The following is an 18150-nucleotide window of genomic DNA, read 5'->3' on the forward strand; positions in this document are numbered from 1 at the left end:
CATGCACAGCTAGCGTATGCCTTGACTCATGCAAGAAAGTAAAGTGACAAAAGATTGACCACATTGCATTCAAATGTAAGAGTAAATTTATAAGCATGAAGATGGACTTACCAGTCGGCTATACATCCGGTTATCAGGTAACCAAATATTAATCCAACAAGAAGAGAGAATTTAGCTATATGAACTTTCCAGGCATTATCGCAAACAAGATCCCACTAGAAGAAAAACAAACACATAGAATATCGTTAGGATGGGTAGGTCTGGTAAGAATGCAGACCGAAGAGCACAGACTTCGAAAAAAAAATCAACTCTGAAATATCCCCCCCGTATCTTCCATGCCCAATATCAGATTTGCGCTTACTCAGATCAAAACTTAAAAAAATGAGTCAACAAAAGGATCATAAGGTACCTAGAAACTCATCTTCTCATGCCCAGCAGTGATCATACAACATCACAAGAGACTTTGTACATGCCATCACTGATTAGTGGACAAAGTCAGCAAAAATGCTACTTATGAGTAATGCGGTATTTTTTCACCTGGGGTAGATGTAAAACTCTTTGGGAGACATAAAATTCTGTTTTAAAAAAAATGTTTTAGACAAAAGAAACGTAACATTACATCAAAATGTTCAGATTTTTTCCTTTCCAGTGTTTAACAGCACGAGCCTGGCTCTATTGTCATTAGAGCGTTTCACATTATAAATAGAGCTGCACATTTTTTTCTTTTAGGCACATGGAAATTAAATGATTTTGCCAAGAATCACAGGAGGTTGAGCAGAGGTCAGGAACCAAACCAGGTTCCCCAGTTGCAAGGTCGACAGCTCTAGACGCTACGCCACACCTTCTCTTCTCCTTTCTTTTCATTATATACATGGGCCACGTGTGGCCAAATGACTTAGCTAGAAGCATCCCCAAGCCTTGATTTTATGGGACGATCCACATTTTCCATCTCAATCCACCGAAAAAGGACAAATTGGACCCAAAATTAATGTTTATTTGCTCATGAGGATAGAATAGATGCAATTTTGTTTTTATTAAAAAAACAATGTTCAAAAGATTTTATTCAAGGGCAAAAGAACTATTTTATAAGTTACTTTAAGACAGACTGATAAGTTCCAGTCATCATGAAAAAAGACCACATAGGGGAAAATGGGGGCAAAAAGCATTATTGGACCAATGCAACTCCGCACCAAAAGCCACATCACCCCAAAAGGGGTGAAGTCGCCTGACCCTACTGGTGTAGAGTGGCTTAGAAGTCGTGGGATACATATTGGCAAAAAAGGCAATGGAAGTCAATGTAAACGTGTTTTTTGGTCCCGTACAACTGACTTCACCCCCTTACTTCATTGTAGTGACTGCTCAAAGGATCATGATAACTTAAAGAAAGTAGATAAATAACATACCAAGCATTGGCAAAGGCAATATGTCTACTATGAAAGCACTATTGGCTTCCCCAATATGTTTTAGCTATGTTGTATACCAGAGTGGCTTCTGTTCAGCATGGCTAAATGTTAGTAGGGTAAAGGAGAGTGGCGTGGAGTGGAGTATCAAAGTAGAGTACAGTGGAGGTGGAGTGTTATGGAGGGGAAACTGACTTTACACCATGGCTCGAACCACCCAGCGCAGTCCGAACCACCATGCGTCTTTACAATGCATTCCTTTACCACGCAAGTTGTTACAACGACTTGCCTTAAGAAAAGCGTTGTTGGATTGATGTTCGACTAAGTCCAACACCTTTCCTACTGTTGCACAGACTTGAGTTGGAATAGTAAGTTATATTATTCCAATTCAAGAGCTCTCCCAGTCATTGTAACGACTTGTGTGGTAACAGAATGCGCTATAAAGATACATTCGCTGTTCAGACCGTTATTAAGGCAGGCATGATTAGCGCCTGCATGGTACAAACATACAACCTTTATGGAGTGCTGTGGAATGGCGTACAGTATAGTTGAGTGGCATGGAGAGGAGTGGAGTGTCATAGAATATCGTAAAGTGTTTTGGAGTGTCATGACGTAGAGTAAAATGGTGTAGAGTGAGGTAGCGTACAGTGGTTTAAAGTGCAATGCCATAGCGTAGAATATTGTACAGTATAGTGGCATAAATTTCAGTGGTGCGAAGTAGTTTGCACAGGTACAGTGGTGTAGGGTGCATTGGTTTTGAGTAAAGTAATGTAGAGCAAATAGGCATAGTGTGCAGTGGTTTAGCGTGGTGTAGAGGGGCACAGCATGGAGTGGAGAGTGGCAAGGCGCAGAGAGCAGTGGCATAGAGTAAATTGTTTCAGAGTAGAGTGAAGTGGAGTGGTGCATGGTAAAGTATATTGGTGCAGGGTAGAGTGCAGTAGCATAGAGTAGTGGAGTAGAGCAGAGTGGCGCAGCGTTGATTGCAGCGGCATGGAGTGGCGCGGAGCAGAGTGAACATCTACTCTATGCAACTGCACTTCATGCCAGAGTACAGTGAAGTGGTGCAGAGTGGAGTAGTACAGAGTAGTGGCGTAAATTGCAATGTTGCAGAGTGGAATGGCATGGACTGGTGCAGTGGCAGAGGGTGCAGCGGTGCATAGAAGAGTGGGATAGAATGCACTGGCATAGATTACAGTGGTGCAGAGTAGAGAGCCGTAGAGTGAAGTGGCCTAGAGTGCAGCATCAGAGTGCAGTGGTGCACAGTAGATTACAGTGGCGTAGAGTGCAGAAGAGTGGCATAGAGTGATGCAGAGTAGAGTGCAGTGGCACAGAGTAGAATGGCACACAGTGCAGTGGCATAGAGTGCAGTGCTGCAGAGTAGAGTGTTGAGTACAGTGGCATAGAGTGCATTGGTGTGGAGTGCAATGATATGCAGCGGTGCAGAGTAAAGTGACAGAGCGAAATTGTGTAGAGTGGCGGAGTTCTAGAGTATACCGACGTACAGTGCAGTGATGCAGAGTACATTGGCATAGAGTGCAGTGACGTAGAGTATTTTGGTTTGAGTAAAGTGGTGTAGAATGCATTGGCGTAGAATGCATGGTGTAGAGGTCAGTGGTGTAAAGTGGCTAGACTGCAGTGGCAGAGTAGATTGTTTCAGAATAGAGTGAAGAGGTATATACAGTCGTAGAGTGCAGTGGTGTATAGTAGAGTGGTATGGAGTGCACTGGTGTAGAGTGCATTGGCGCAGAGTGCACTGGTGCAGAGAGCAGTGATGCAGAGTAGAACAGAGTGGCATAGACTACAGTGGTGTAGAGTAGATTGGCATAGAGGGCAGTAGCATAGAGGGCAGTAGCATAGAGGGCAGTAGCATAGAGGGCAGTAGCATAGAGGGCAGTAGCATAGAGGGCAGTGGCAGAGTAGGGTCGTGTGGAGTGGTACAAAGTGGTGTAGAGTGCAGTGGTGTATAGTAGTGTGGGGGTAGAGTGCACCGGCTTAGAATAGAGTGGGGTGATGTAGAATAGAGAGGAGTGGTTCAGAGAAGAGTACAGTTATTCGGTGTGAAGTGGAGTGATTTTGTGCAGAGTGGTGTACAGTAGAGTGCATTGGCATGGAGTGGTGCAGAATGGAGTGGGGTAACGTGGAGTATGCCTAGTATGGTAGCATACTGCCATTACAGACAACACATCTTCAATTGAAATGACCATTACATTTGTACTCACATACAGTTTTACTGATAAAAGATACAGCGCACAAACGATAAAGTGTGGAAATGTATTCACCCAATATATTAGTCTGATCATCAGCACAGTTCATTTATAGGCATTTAAATGTTATTGTGCGGCAGAAAAAAAAAACCAACATCTGCACAGCCTTCCTCAAGCAGGTCCCACTAGCCATCAGTATTGTCACATAAATCCTCTCAATTTGAATTCAGAGAAAGAAAAATAAACACCAAGCTCCCTGGAAGACAGCCTGACATTTGACCTGGGTCTTTGAATGCACAGCGAACGTGACAAGATAAGAAAAATATTTAAAGGCCTGTTTTGAGAAAGTGAGTTTTTGGAGGAATACAGAAAACAAGGTTTGGGCAAACGGAGGGAAGAACTCGAGCTGGACAGCCTAAAGCAAAAAAAGCGAGAAAGTAGAAAGTAAATAAATGTGAGTTACAAGGCACAAAACCAATGGTCAGCAAATAGTGGAATACATTCCTATGTCAACTTTCTGAATGTCCCCAAGATGTCTTTAACAAAGCAGACCGCTGTCTAGTCTGGTAGGCTGCAACTTAATAAAAAGTGATATTGGAACAATAAATCTGGCAAGAAGCAGCATGAAGCACATCAATACACATTCTTAGCCACTATTGCCACTCGGTAGACTAATGCTGAAGAAGTGGCCTTAATTAATTTTGGAAGCTAAATGTTGCATTTACCATTTGCGAGTTTTTTTATCAGACCCTATGCTGTGCAGAAATTTGCCCAAATTCACCTACTTTCAGTGCCCTTGCTAACCATAAGAGAACCAAGGTGCAATGTGGACCAAAGGGGCATTGAGATATTGCAGTGGGACATCAGAGGCATGAAATCAACTACACTGCAGACCCTAGTTCTAATGAGAAGAATGTCCGACAAATTGTCCGGAATTAGGACCAAAGTGTGGCAAGTAGACCTGTGTCCAACAGTGGCAGGTACCGTTGTATTGGAGGCTTGAACGCACTCTGGGACCGAGGCAACATACGCTCTGATTGTCAGGCGATGCTCCTTCATTCAACAGCTTCCCAGTGACCTTTAATGCATGGCTAACATTCACCAACACTGGCAGAAGCCCCAGGGCAATTGTCCCTGGGGTCCTATCTCATGAGCTTGGGGGTCTTCAGCATACATGCTTCTAGAACTCACTTAACTCCCAAAGTCCCTTCCCCAAGCAGTATCCACTGCCATGAACGTCAAGTCACCAAAAATGGCAGAACTTGACTCACCCATTGGTCCCATCCACCACTAATGACATCACATGGTTGACAGCTTTCCCTTCCAATCAGAGAGCTGCTGTGAGGTAGGGCAATGAATGGCCATTCCAGAGAGTGGACATGGCTCTCCGCTTACTTTCAGTTCCTGCCTCTGCCTTTGTGACTAGAGACCAGGTCGAGCAAGACTTGAAGGCACAGAAGTTCCACGCAGTGGCAGCAACTGCTCCGCCTGATTAATGCCCATGGTAACCACAGAAGACTTTAACAGCACCGAGGTCTCCTTACAAGCTTCTAGCATCCCACCAGGGTTCACCAGAGTGGGTGGTTTCAGGAAATCACCAGAACAAGTAGGAAGCTGAGGCAAACTCCACTGCCACCAGGGGATGGAGACCCTGCGTGGAGCGCAGTAAGATGCTGGAGTGAGGAGAAGGGATGGAGAGAGGTGTGTGGAAGGTTAAGGGGGGTGTAAATTATGCTAAGGAAGGGAGAGAGTGCTCGTTTCATCCGTAGGGCGGAGGGACTCCGTCGTCTAGAACATTAGATGCTTAAGTCACAGATGCAGGAGACACGAGACAAAGGCAACAGGCTGCCTCCCCCCCCCCCCCCCCCCTGTAAAAAACAATGCATTATCCACATCGATTTAGAACTATGAGGAGACGTTGTGCTGTAACGAAGAGCGGCAACACGCTTAGTTTTCCCCTGCAATGTAAATACGTCACGACTGTGGTGAGCAAGAATACGACTTGGTGCAACGATGGCCACAAGTAATAGAATACAGCTGACCTACACAAACACCAGTTCCTTGGACAACGAAAGGCAGCATGAATCCCATATAAGGCACCGAAGGGTTAAAAGCACTTTAAAAAAGTAATTTGTACATCACACGTTGATCGGTGGCCCATAATTACCCTTTACACAGCGACTACATGAATCACTACAGGTATGCACGTAAGTTTACTTGAGGGCAACACAAGTCCAGGGCTCATTAAACCTCACGACCAACTTCTAACACCGCTGAAAGCTGCTCTTTCAAAGCACAGCAAATCACCGCTATTAAACTAAAGGTTTCATTAATTAGGTCTTTTTCGAGAGGCAGAAATTCCTCAGACTCGTTTCGCGGCCTTAACGTGACATGGGGCGCGTGCCTAGCTGTGAGGGAAGTGGCGCCAAGGTTACCGCGGCTGAGCTCCAATCGGAGACCTGCCAGCCGGGAAACCTTTCTAAGGGCACATGTAAAATAGGCATTGGCAAAGTCAACAGGTCTCGCCTTACATGTGCCTGTTTATTATTTTGTTTGTACAAGTCATAGTTTTTATGTAAATGTTTAGAGGCTACAAATGTGAATAGTAGTTATTTTAACTTGTATAGAACAAATGTATGTTTAAATGATTGTTTAAGTAAATGTATGTACCCATCAATGAATGCTTTAGAATCACTCTATGTATATGAGTGTTGTGAAAATGTAAAAAGTTGTAGGCCTGGGAAGTAAATTTCGTTCCGCTTGCGGAATTTGCGATATTTTGACATTTTCCCGTTCCGCGTAGAGCGCGAAAATGTCAAAACTTTCGCAACCTGCCGCGAAACGGAAGTATTTTTCTTGTTCGCGCTTTAAAAATGCATTCTCGCGCGCTCGGTCGCGACTTACTGGGTCCCTGCGTTCGCCGATGAGTTTTCCTGTCCGTTCGCACGCGCCACAAGATGTTGGATTGTTGGTAGCCGGTTGCGCTATCCCGCGAGAGTTTGCGATCGCGAACACGTCATTGCTATCGCGAACAGGAAATAAGCATCGCGAGCAAGATGGCCGCGCCCATTAGCGACCGCATGGGAAAGTTGGAGATATATTTCCCCGCGAGCACGCAAAAACACATCGCGGGCGGGAAAACCAATCTCCGCATCTTCACGAATGTTTTGCATGCTCGCGGAGATTTTGTGCAATTTCGCGATAATTTGCGAAAGTCACTCGCAAATTCCGCACACCCTTAAAAAATGGATGCATAACTTTTTTTTTATGTACTGAAGTGTATTTGTAATTTAAATAGATTACGATGTAATGTGAAGTTTAGAAGTTAATAATTCTAGGTGTTAAGAAACAAATTAACGACAAAAGGATAACTGTAATGTGAGATGTGAAATTTGAGCAAGAGCACAGTCTCCATATGGCTGAGCGGGTGTCTACTTTATGCATACTTGCACTGTGGAACGTAAAATGAGCACATGAGCGAATAGAGGGCATATGACACAGCGGATGTGTATGATTATTAAGGATCTGGAGGTGCCATCCGGAGGGAGTACACAAGGGCGGTGGGCCAATTTGATATTTTAACAGAAGATAAAATAGAGAAGAAATAGCACATCTTGTCCCAAATAACTCAAAAGTGTCAGTATACGCAGGGAACAATACAGCTAAATGTGAAGTTGTTGGAACTGAAAAGTGAGTTTGAAAGAAATGTTGGATGTATTGTATTAAAAGTTATTTCTTAGTGAAAGGACGAGTCATGGCACCGTTTTGCAAACAAAGTGAGACTTGCTGTAATATATTTATTTTGAGTTTTATATAGCGCTAGCTAGACCCAAAGGCATCAGAGTGCTTTTCATGTTATGTGCATGAGTTAACTCGAATTGCATGCGAGGATTCGTGTGGGTCATAAACAGTCAGTAAAAGACAGAACAATGCAGCAATTAAGGTAGTTAAAAAAAATGATCAAAAGAGTACATAATAATACAGCATTAAGGAAACGGCGTTGGCGCCAGGTTAGAGACAGATAGTCAGGTGATCACAGTGAAGGATCTTGCCACTGCGGGTTGGATTTTTGGGAAACATAGCTGAGTTTGAGAACGTGTTGAAGTAGTTGTCAAGCAGTAGAGATTGGATGTCTCGTTTGAAGCAAGAAAAGGAGGGGCTACAGCAGAGAACCCTAGTGACTTCCAGCTCCTTGGAGCATTTCCTGAGAAAGAGCATGCCTGGGGTGATTTGTTCTTTAGATTTGGAGGTATAAGAAGAAGCTTCTTCCTGCTCTCAATAGTTTGGCTTCTAGGTATTTGGGGGTTCTTTGTATGAAGCGCTTTGTGAGGGATAAAACCTGCCTTGAAGGTGCCTCTTCCTTCAGTGGGAAGCTAATTGAGTCGTTTGAGGGCAGGTGAGATGTGGTCAAACCCAGGGTTGGATTGGGATTAAAATCGGCCCGGGCACGCAAAAAAAAATGTGGCCCCACATTTGCATATTGCCTTTCCGCAAAACACTGCTTTGGCGAAGTTTTATAAAAAGAAGGGGGGGTGTCTCTGACAGAGGCATGTTTTCTTAACTTTACTGAGATAAAAATTAAATGCACGGATTAGTTTACACTGGTGAAACACACCTGAAAACAAGTGAGACCACTTCTGCTCAGGCCCCCTGCCCCCACTTAATATGCATACATTAATGGGCCGGCCCAGGAGAGAAAGGGAGATACACCTCTCCCAGTTGATAAAAGGGAGGTAATGGACGCCCATCTGCCTCCAGAAAGGCCACTCAGGCACCCACTGGGCCACTGGCGCCATCCGAACAACACAGACGTCACCCAAATTGGACCCAGGCTGCCCAAAAAAGCAGCCCACAGCTGGAACTCAGATACCGGCCCCTCGGCCATTGCCCAAGTGCCCGCCTTACCAATCCAACCCTGGTCAAACCAGTTGATTCCGGTGAGGACTTTGACAGCTGAGTTGTTAATTGCTCTTAGGGGCTTAAGGTGGCTTTTCAAAGTATCAGTGATGATGGAGTTGCCGTAGTCAAGTTTCGAGAGGACCAGTGATTGTACTGCTGTCTTGAGATAATCATGGGGAATGAACATTCGATTTGTTTTATTTAGATGTTTTAGTGCATAGATTTCTCCTTTGGATGAGCTGTTGATGTGGTCCTTCATTGACATGTTTTTGTCCAAGGTGCTACCTAAGGATTTTACTGAGTTAGAAAGTGAAAGAGAATATTCAGAGCATCCAAATGTTTGAGCCATTCTTGGATAGGTATAGGATTGTTTTTGTTTTTGGGGCGTGTTAGGGTACAGCTATATTTGACTGGTGTTTAACCAAGTTTGTATCTTATTTAGTGTGTCATTTAGATGACGGATGTCTCTGGGTGATGTTGTTTTGTAGTAGAGTTGTGTGTCGTCGGTGTATAGGTGATATTTGACCCCTGCTTGGTTCAGAATAACTGTGAGGGGTTCCATTTACATATCATTTTGTTTAGCGTTAGACTAGTCCGGTCAGCCTTCGGGTTGTCTTCCCCCTAATTTTTTGCATTCCTCCTCGATTTTTTGTGATCTAGTTTTTTCTGGCCTTAAGACTCTGTACATTTTACTACTGCTAAACAGTGCTAAAGCGTTTGTGCTCACTCCTTAAAACAAGGTAATATTGGCTTAACCCCAATTGGAATATTTAGTTTACTTTCAAGACCCCAGTAAAGTGGTACTATATGTAACCAAGGCCTGTAAATTAAAATTCTACTAGTGGGCTGCAGCACGGATTGTGCCGTCCATTTAAGTAGCAGTTTAAACATGTCTCGGGCCTGCTATTGCAGAGTCTGTGTGTACACTTTTGAACTGCCATGTCGATCTGGCAAAGTAAGCCTTTTGCCAGGCCCAAACCTTACTTTTTAATACATATAAGTCACCCCTAGGCCCTTGGCAGACCAGCGGGCAGGGCGCAATAAATCTAAAAAATAAAGCATGTCCTGTAAGTGGAACACTCTTAAATTCATTTTTCACTGCTGCAAGGCCTATCTCTCCCATAGGATAGCATTTGAAGTGCCTTGTTACATTTTATAAGTGCAATTTCCAAATGGGAAGAGAGAACCATTTCATGATTGGTGTCTCCAGAATCCTAATTTAAAATCTTAAATTATGGTGAAGTTGGATTTCAAATTATAGTTCTGAAGATGCCACTTAAAGAAGGTAGCATTTTTTTGCCTTAGCCATTTAGTGCCTGCAGCCTGCCTCTGGTCACATGACCGGGTTTAGCTGACAGGTGAGCTTTGTGTATTCCTCCTAGACAGCCACAGACAATAGGGATCTTAGGTGTGCCTGGATGGGCCATCACTGGCAGGATGGGAGGGAGAAGCTGGGGACCGCCCTATTTACACCTGAATAGGCTGTGCCCTTCCTCCACACAAAGAGCTGCATACCCCCTGATGTTAGTCCGGTACCAGGGCAGGAAAGCAGAATGCCTGGGGACTTCAACGGGAAACATCTGGAAGCTGCTCCCCCACTTGAAAGGCACAACTGGGTATAAATACTGGACCTCAAACACCAACTCTTTAGTACACCTCTGGACCTGTGAATTCTCTGCCAGGAAGGACTGCTGTACTGCTACAAGGTGTCGCGTAGTCCCCCACTAACCCGTAGGACCCACACATTTGTTCGACAACATAAACTTTGGGAGAGGTGCCTAGACTGATTCCGAGCACCCCTGCAGGATAGGTTGGCCTAGATACCAGCTAGCTCACAGTGCCACCATAAGCCACCCTAACCTTACCAGGGAGCTAATAGTTTCTGGCAACCACTGAACATGACAACCTGACCCCTCAAGGATCGTAGAAACAGATCAGAATCTTCGCTCAGTCACTCTTCCTTACTTGTGCTCAGAAAAATATACAGAGAATACACAGTGGGACATTTTCAATACATTTATTGAACCAACATTATTCTTGTATAAAATACATGCGCTGCGATAATCAGTAGACAGAAGCAAAAATACATGCACTGCGATAATCAGTAGACAGAAACAGATTAAGGTGATTACAAGCACCAAAAGAGTAAATAGTAGATACAGATGGTGCTAAAATATTATATATATGCAGGCATATGATACGATACAAGGCAGCAATCGGGTCTTCTCTTACTATGCAAACCCTACTCTGCGTGTAACTAGAGTGTGTGCAGATGTAAGGCCAAGAATCCCTGACCTCCCCCCCCTCCCCCGGAACAATCCAACCCCATTACCTGGTGGGAGAGAATGTAAGACCCTGTCTTGGTGATGATCTGGACACCCCTCACAATATGTAACACTGCTGCGTGGTGAAGTCTCAGCATGCAGGGACCCTCGGTGTCAGCTGAAGTGCCTCCTCTGCTAATCTTTTGGGATCTTCATTATTTATAATAGAACGCATCCTTGTGATGTACGCATAGGTTAGCAATGTTATGGATATGTAGATAGCCCTGTCGCTCCGTGGATGAAGATAGAACAACATTTGTACATTGTGCGGAAAAGAGGCCTTGTACATGGTGTTCGAGGCATCGTGGTAATGCTATGCGAAGCTAGATGTGCAAACAAAAGTAGTTTCAGAGAAACTAATCTAATATTGTCACGCACGCGAATATGGGCAAAAGGTCACAGCAGAAATGTTATTGTTCAAATGAGGCCACATAAAGGACTGCCACTCTGCTGCTTTAAAGGAACCGCTGCCATGTTGTGCTGACCTGCTGCCCTATTGCCTGGGGAAGAAGAACTGGACCTGCAATTTCATATTGAATCCCCTGAGTGAACCATAGACCTAGTCTGCTGACCTCCAGATCTGAGCCTCAGTTACATAAGAGGCTCCCCAACCAAGTTCTGGACCCAGCTGCAGCGAAATCCTGATCCCCAAGTGGTGCCTCTCCAGTCCTGGATCCTTGTCTCAAGAGCTCTTGAAACCAAGTTTTTGGGATCTTTGAGACCACCAATGGGCCTGTTTAAACCGCAACCACGCTGCTCACACCAAAATTCAGTGCGAGTTGCCACCAGCCCATCTCTTCACACAGCAAGCATAGATTGCCCACGGAGGACCGCCACCGCGTAGCTCCAGACTGCCCGCAACACCCAGCCTACTCTTCACACCATACCTTCCACTGCCCACAACAATCTCCTTGCACACTGCGACCTTCCCCAATGTGAACAAGACTTTTGGAATAAAACTTAAGATAAAACTTCAGCAGGACTAATCTGGGACTGTATACGAACCGTGGTCCATCGCAGTCAGCTTGAATTTTTGACTTTAACACGTTTAAGCACCACCAGATAGCGGAGTTGGTGCTTTATGCTTTAAGAGCTATTTAACAGTTCATTCTTTTTAAAAAAAAAAAAAAAAAATCATATTTCCGGTTTTACTGATTGAATTTTTGTCCTTTTGGTCTTATCTTATTTATTAAATTTTGCTCTATTTTTCTAACCTAGTGTGGAATATTTTTGTGTGGTGTTTTACTGTTAGCAGTGTTGTACGAATACTTTACACATTGCCTCTTAGTTAAGCTTGACTGCTCTGTGCCAAGCTACCAGGGGGTAGACCACAGGTTAATTTGGGGTTTGTTTGTGCCTTACCCTGGCAAGGAATGTGGTTCTAGCTTGATCATGGCTCACACTCCATTCAACCCACAACTCAATTTCTTACATTTAGCAAATCAACAGAGAGCAAATGTGAAGGCACAGTGACCCATCGGAAGCACAGTTGAGCACCAATACAAGTTCACATCTTTGTGGTACCAGAAAGGAGAATTCTGCACATCAAATGATGTCTGTATAACATAGGTGAAGAAAACAGGAGACTTGATAGTAAGAAAGGCAAATGTTGATTGTAAGTCGACAAATCGTTAAGATGTAAAGTGAATGTCGACCAGAATGACAGAAAATAATGGTGAACGTCAGTAATATCCCAGACCTTCATGAAAGCCTGCATGTGAAAGGAATAACAATAGAAAAAGAATATTAATATGGTTCAAATCAGGATAACCTGTGTGTACAGCTAACTTTTGTTACAAATGTTTTAGTACATAAAATTGTAAATCGAGCCGAGAGAAATGCAAAAGTACAGCAATCAAAGCAGGCTGTGAAGTATGAAAATGCCAGCGGTGGGGGTGCACTTCGAGGGGTTATGCAAGACAGAGGGTGTGAGTGTGGTAGCATTGACGAACATAAGTGGGTGTAAACAAGCCGCTGAGAGACAAAAGAACAAGAAGAAGTGCAGAAGTAGAGGCACACTGGTCATATTTGTAATGTGAAGTGTTTAAAAATCGTGGAAAAGCAAACAGTGGGCATGATGCACATCAGTGCATACATTTATTAACAATCTGTAAAACATGTTTCAAAGATGTAACATTGTTCAGAGCAGGAAACCTGTAAAGTGGCACAGCACACATAGAAAAAATCCCTAACGAGGGAGCAGCAGGCACCGGGAGTGGGAGGTAGGAAGAAATAGTACCTCAGTCACGTCGAGAACCGGGGACATGCACAGATTAAGTTGAATCAAGCTGTACTTGGTCCGTGCTCCACAGAAAGGATCGTAAGTGATGTTTGGCCTGAACTGGCTAATTAAGGAGGCTGCAAAGAGGAGTGACAAGGAGCCAGCAAATGATATGCTATGGGTGGCCTGTAAGCCCTTTTTGTAAACAATAGTGTCTCCCAAGCGAGAGCGCATTCTCTCGCAGACTCGACCCCTAAAACAAGGCAGAGTGGGATAAAATGCAGGACAACAGGTGCCATGCATAAACATGCAAAGTGCTGGGAACCAAAATCAGACTTGGATCAAGTTTTGAACCAGACCAGCATGCCACTATGCGAGCAAATGACACTGAGGTTCAAGGTGTCAGAGGTGGTTGACTATGCACCTCTCAGAGTGTCCGGAAGCTACTTTACTCCAAACGAGAACATTATTAATGTGCCTACAAAAACATTATACGCCTGGTACAAAATGTGGATGCACTGCCTTCAAATCTTCATGCCACAGGAGATGCAGTATGCGTCTGATCTGTGTGCTGTGCTGAATAAATGCAGATGCAAAATCTCCTGCTGAGAAAAACACTAGGTTTAAATGCCAGGTCTGAATATCTGGTCCATCACTGTTCTGTGCTTTAAACTGAGAGATGTGCATCTCAGAATGTCAGCTGCTCAGAGGTAATGACTGGTACACAGCAATGTCGGTGCTGGTATTTGTGACAGGCGGCGGCTCACCGACCAAGGCTGCTGGGCAGGCCTCTGGTGCTTTTCAGGGTGAGGACTGTTAGAAAAACAGAAGATACAAGGTTAGGTCTCAGATATTAGAAGGGACTTTAGAGTTGTGATTGCTATGATGCCAGTGTTTACACAGCATCAGTATGCAGCGGCTGCTCCCCCGCTATGGTGGGGGAGTGTCGTCCCCCGCCTCGAATCTGCAGGAAAGGAAAACTAAAACAATAAACATGATTTATTACTGTTTTATTTTTCCTTTCCTGCGAAGTCTTGGGGGCAGAGCCAGGGAACAACATGCACAGGGGGAGTAGCAGTGCACTCTTGTCAGTGCGCATGACTTTTTGGCTGGCCAAACCGTCATGTGTACTGAAGTGCTCTCCAACCAGAGCAGACACAGGCTCCCAGTCTTCCTGGGATTGCAAATTCAGGGCGCTCAGGCCAATTCAAATGCTGCTCTCATGCACGAGAGCTGCGTCAAGATTAGCCGCAGGGGAGGCGGAGAGGCTGGGAGCCTGTGCCTGCCTGCAGTGGAGTCTCGTCCAGCCCCCTTCCCACCCGTTCGCCACTCCTACACAACACCAGCCTCTACTGTCCGTATAAAAACTATGAAGTATCTCACAGGAAACCCTCACAGGAGGTTCACCACTGCCTCTGTATGTAAAACACTAGTTCCATATCAAAACTCAATCGTTTTATGATGTAAAACACAATTATCTTACCAGAATCCACATCGCCTTGCACCATTTTTTAAATAGAGACAAAATAGCCTTTGAGAGGCTTCAATCCAGGAACCCTGGAACCACAACATTACCTTTGGGCTTATGTTTCCAGCCAAGTGAGTGAATACCTTTGAATCAGTCATTCAACTTCCTCAAACCAGAACTCCAACCAAGCATCCTACCTCTTTCAGTTTGTTGTGAACTTACCACTGCTTCAAAAGGTGTGGCAGAGTGGTTTCATCTGCTGAACCATTTGAAATGAGCCATTGAATCGAATTTGAAACAGATCAGTTTTAGACTATTTGCATTTTCGATTAATTTATATATTTGATATCCCGTTGACAGTATGATTATCCGTCTTTTATTTTGAGTTTGATTTGACTTGTATTAAATGCATCTTTCAATCTAACTTGGTTTGGAGCTTTATGTTAGTTATATCTTATCAGGATTGCTGTTTGACCATTTGCTGTGCACATGCATCAATCTTTCATTGACGAGAAGTCGAGATGCTAACCAAGCTAAGCTACCAAGGGTGAAGAAAGGATTCCATACAGTAACAAGGTTAACTTTGTGGGTTATGTTGTTTGGACCTTACGGCAGCTCAGTCATAGGCACGTCAAGACTATGGCCTCTTTCTCCCGATTCCCTAAACCCAGCCTTACCCTTTTCCAACAAAAGTGAGCAATTGCAAAAACATTTGTAGTTTAAGTTAAGGGACTCTGCATTTGTTGATTTAGCCTATCTTTCAATGAGTGCCTGACGGTAGGCCTGTTCCAGTAGGAAGTGGATCAGTGCTACCTCCGTTTTAAAAGACAGTGCCATAGCTGAAGCCAGAGCGAATAAAGAAGAGAGGTACAAGTATATGGAGGATACTGATTGCTAATACTTTTGACAGGAATTCAGCAAAATTGACAGCATTGAAATGGATACTAAAGCAAATGACAACCAATAACTTGGTGCAGAATGGCACAGGAAAGTAAATATTTATTAAATAGGAATTTATGTGTAATACTACATGCTGCCTTTTGGTAACCACATACCTTTACTGTAGTAGGATGCAATAGTGAGATTGTCGTGTAGTTCCCACTAATCCGTAGGATCTGCGCCTTTGTTGGACAACAAACTGTGGGTGAGGTGCCCAGTCTGATTCCAGGCACCCCTACAGGATATGTTGGTGTAGAGGCGAGCTAGATCACAGTACCACCACAATCCTCCCAAACCCTGCCAGGGTGTGAATGGTTTCTGGCAACCACTGAACATGACAAGCCGGACCCCTCAGGGATCGTGGAAACAGATCAAAATCTTTCACTCGGTCACTCGGTCACTCGTGCTCTTTTGTTCTCAGAGTAATATACCGAGAATACACACTGGGGCATTTTCAATATATTTATTACATGTGCTGTGATAATCAGTAGACAGAAGCAGATGAAAGTGATTACAAACACCAAAAAAAGTAAACAGTAGCTACAGTTCTACCATGGTGCTAAAACAGTGCATATATGCAGGCATTTAAAACAAGGTAGTAATCAGGCGTACTCCTACTAGGCAATCCCTATGCTGTGTATGTCTAGAGTGTGTGTAGGTGTAAAGCCAAGAATCCCCCCAACGGAAGATCCAACCCCATTACCTGGCGGGAGAGAAAGTAGGACCCTGCATTTGTCACAAATTGGACACCCCTCATGACTGCTGCGTGGTGAAGTCTCTGCATGCAGGGACCCTCGGTTTAAGCTGAAGTACCTCATCTGCTAATCCTATGAAATGCTGATTATTTATAATAAAAAGCATCCTTGCGATGTACGTATGTATACATTAGCAATGTTATGGATATGTAGATAGCCCTGTCGCTCCGTGGACAAAGATAGAACACTTGTACACTCATGCTTCAAGGCCTTGTACTTGGTGTTCAAGGCACTGTGAAAATGTAATGCGAAGCCAGATATGTAAACAGAAGTAGTTTCAGAGAAACTAATCCAACATGGTCACGTACGCAAATATGTGCAAAAGGTCACAGCAGTAATATTATTGTGCAAAAGAGGACAATGTAAGAAAATGAGCTGCTTCACTTCATGGGCCTAACCCAGGTACATAACAAGATAACTCCCAAATACACGTGCAGTGCATGACAACATCCGCATTAGGCCTACCACTACCATAGGAAAGAACAGTTTGAGCAAAACAAGATTGCTGGTGTTCTTATCCCCAAAGAAAGAGGTCAGCGCTGGTGAACCACAGCAATACTGAAGCTGGCCAAGGACATGTTGGGAAGAGATCTACCACAGCAAGGTCCTTTCCCATTCTACTAACACCAGTAGTTCCCGTTCAAGGAGACTGAGAAACTCAACTGATTTTAGATGAGGGAAAACACATTTGTGTAATAAGAAAAAAAAAGTATACTGCTCAGAAACCACAGCAAGCAGTTCGTCTGTGCAGACAAACAGAATCCTCGAAGGTCACCAGGTGGTTTGCAGACCGATGGGGTGTTTTTTAAAGTATATCAAAAGGTCTGGTGGAAGCCATTTCGTATATCTTTGAAAAGTGTGGACATTCCTCAGGGAGTCACAACTCGGAGGAAGGAAATCAGAGGAATCAGCTGGGCAACATCAACAGTGGGTCAGTATGCATCCAGGCACCATCCTGGTTCAAGCAATACCACGTCACAAAAACAAAACAAGCGTTCGCAAAACCTATAGTTTTAGCATTGGCCGCCGTCATTTTGGCTTTGTCAATGCTTGTTGGTTCATGGTTGTTGCAAAATGTTATTGCTGGGGAAGCTGCCGGGCCCACACAAAAAGAAAAAGCATTGGTTAAAAGCAAAATTACTTTTTGTTGCGGGGTGGGGGGGTGTCTCAAAAAGAATACATTGTCATAGTATTGCGGCGTGCTTAAGGAGTCTACGGATGTGCTCCTTCTAAAAGGGCAGAAAGCTGTCACTCACAGTGAGGTTAGCCAATGGCTGATGTGGGCTGACCCACTGCCTTAAGCTGTACACTCTGGTGGTGACAATTAAAATGTGATTACAACGACAACAGACAATGGATAAAGAGGACTGGCTGAAAGCCACTACAACGAAGAATATGTCACGTAGAATTTTAGCAAATAAAAAGTCTTGGCTAACCTAAAAGTGGTCTAGCCATCTTTTCTGAATATGGGAAGAAGTAGAAAAGAAAATGATTAGGAAGCAGTCCACTGTGGGACACCCATCAATTTTTATGAGCTCTCAGATTTCGCCTCAGGGGTCACCTTCACAGCAGTTATGTGGCCACTTGTTTCAGGTAATTGAGTTCTGTGGGACACAACAATGACCTCTGCTCGAAAGAAAGAGAACAGCATTTCATCATTTTGCTGACATCTGCTGACTGGACTTGTTTCAAGTCTCAAAGTACTGAACTGCATGTAAGGAGGGTGCACGGTCGTACAGCACCTTTTAGGAGATTTCTGAAGGTACTCCATAGACACAGGCCTTCCAAATCTTCCCAGCTGAGGTACACCCCTCGAGCCAATGAATTACCCCTGCCTCAGCTTCTACCCAACATACCCTGCCGGCAATGAGCAGGACAGCTGAAATACAGGCAACACGTTCGTAGCTATTCCAGTTTTACAGCCTACTTCAAGCACAGGT

General features: G+C 44.2%; 1 protein-coding gene across 1 annotated transcript in view; it reads right to left on the minus strand.

The window, feature by feature from the left end:
- The window catches only part of SLC22A23 (solute carrier family 22 member 23), a 579898-nt gene that overhangs the window by 429698 nt on the left and 132050 nt on the right, over nucleotides 1-18150 (minus strand). The window contains exon 2 of the mRNA XM_085607175.1: nucleotides 112-215. Within this exon, the coding sequence (XP_085463301.1) occupies nucleotides 112-215 (104 nt within the window). The remainder of the gene's footprint in view (nucleotides 1-111; nucleotides 216-18150) is intronic.

The sequence above is a fragment of the Triturus cristatus genome, chromosome 5_2 (genome assembly GCF_964204655.1).
Source record: "Triturus cristatus chromosome 5_2, aTriCri1.1, whole genome shotgun sequence".
Taxonomy (NCBI): Eukaryota; Metazoa; Chordata; class Amphibia; order Caudata; family Salamandridae; genus Triturus; species Triturus cristatus.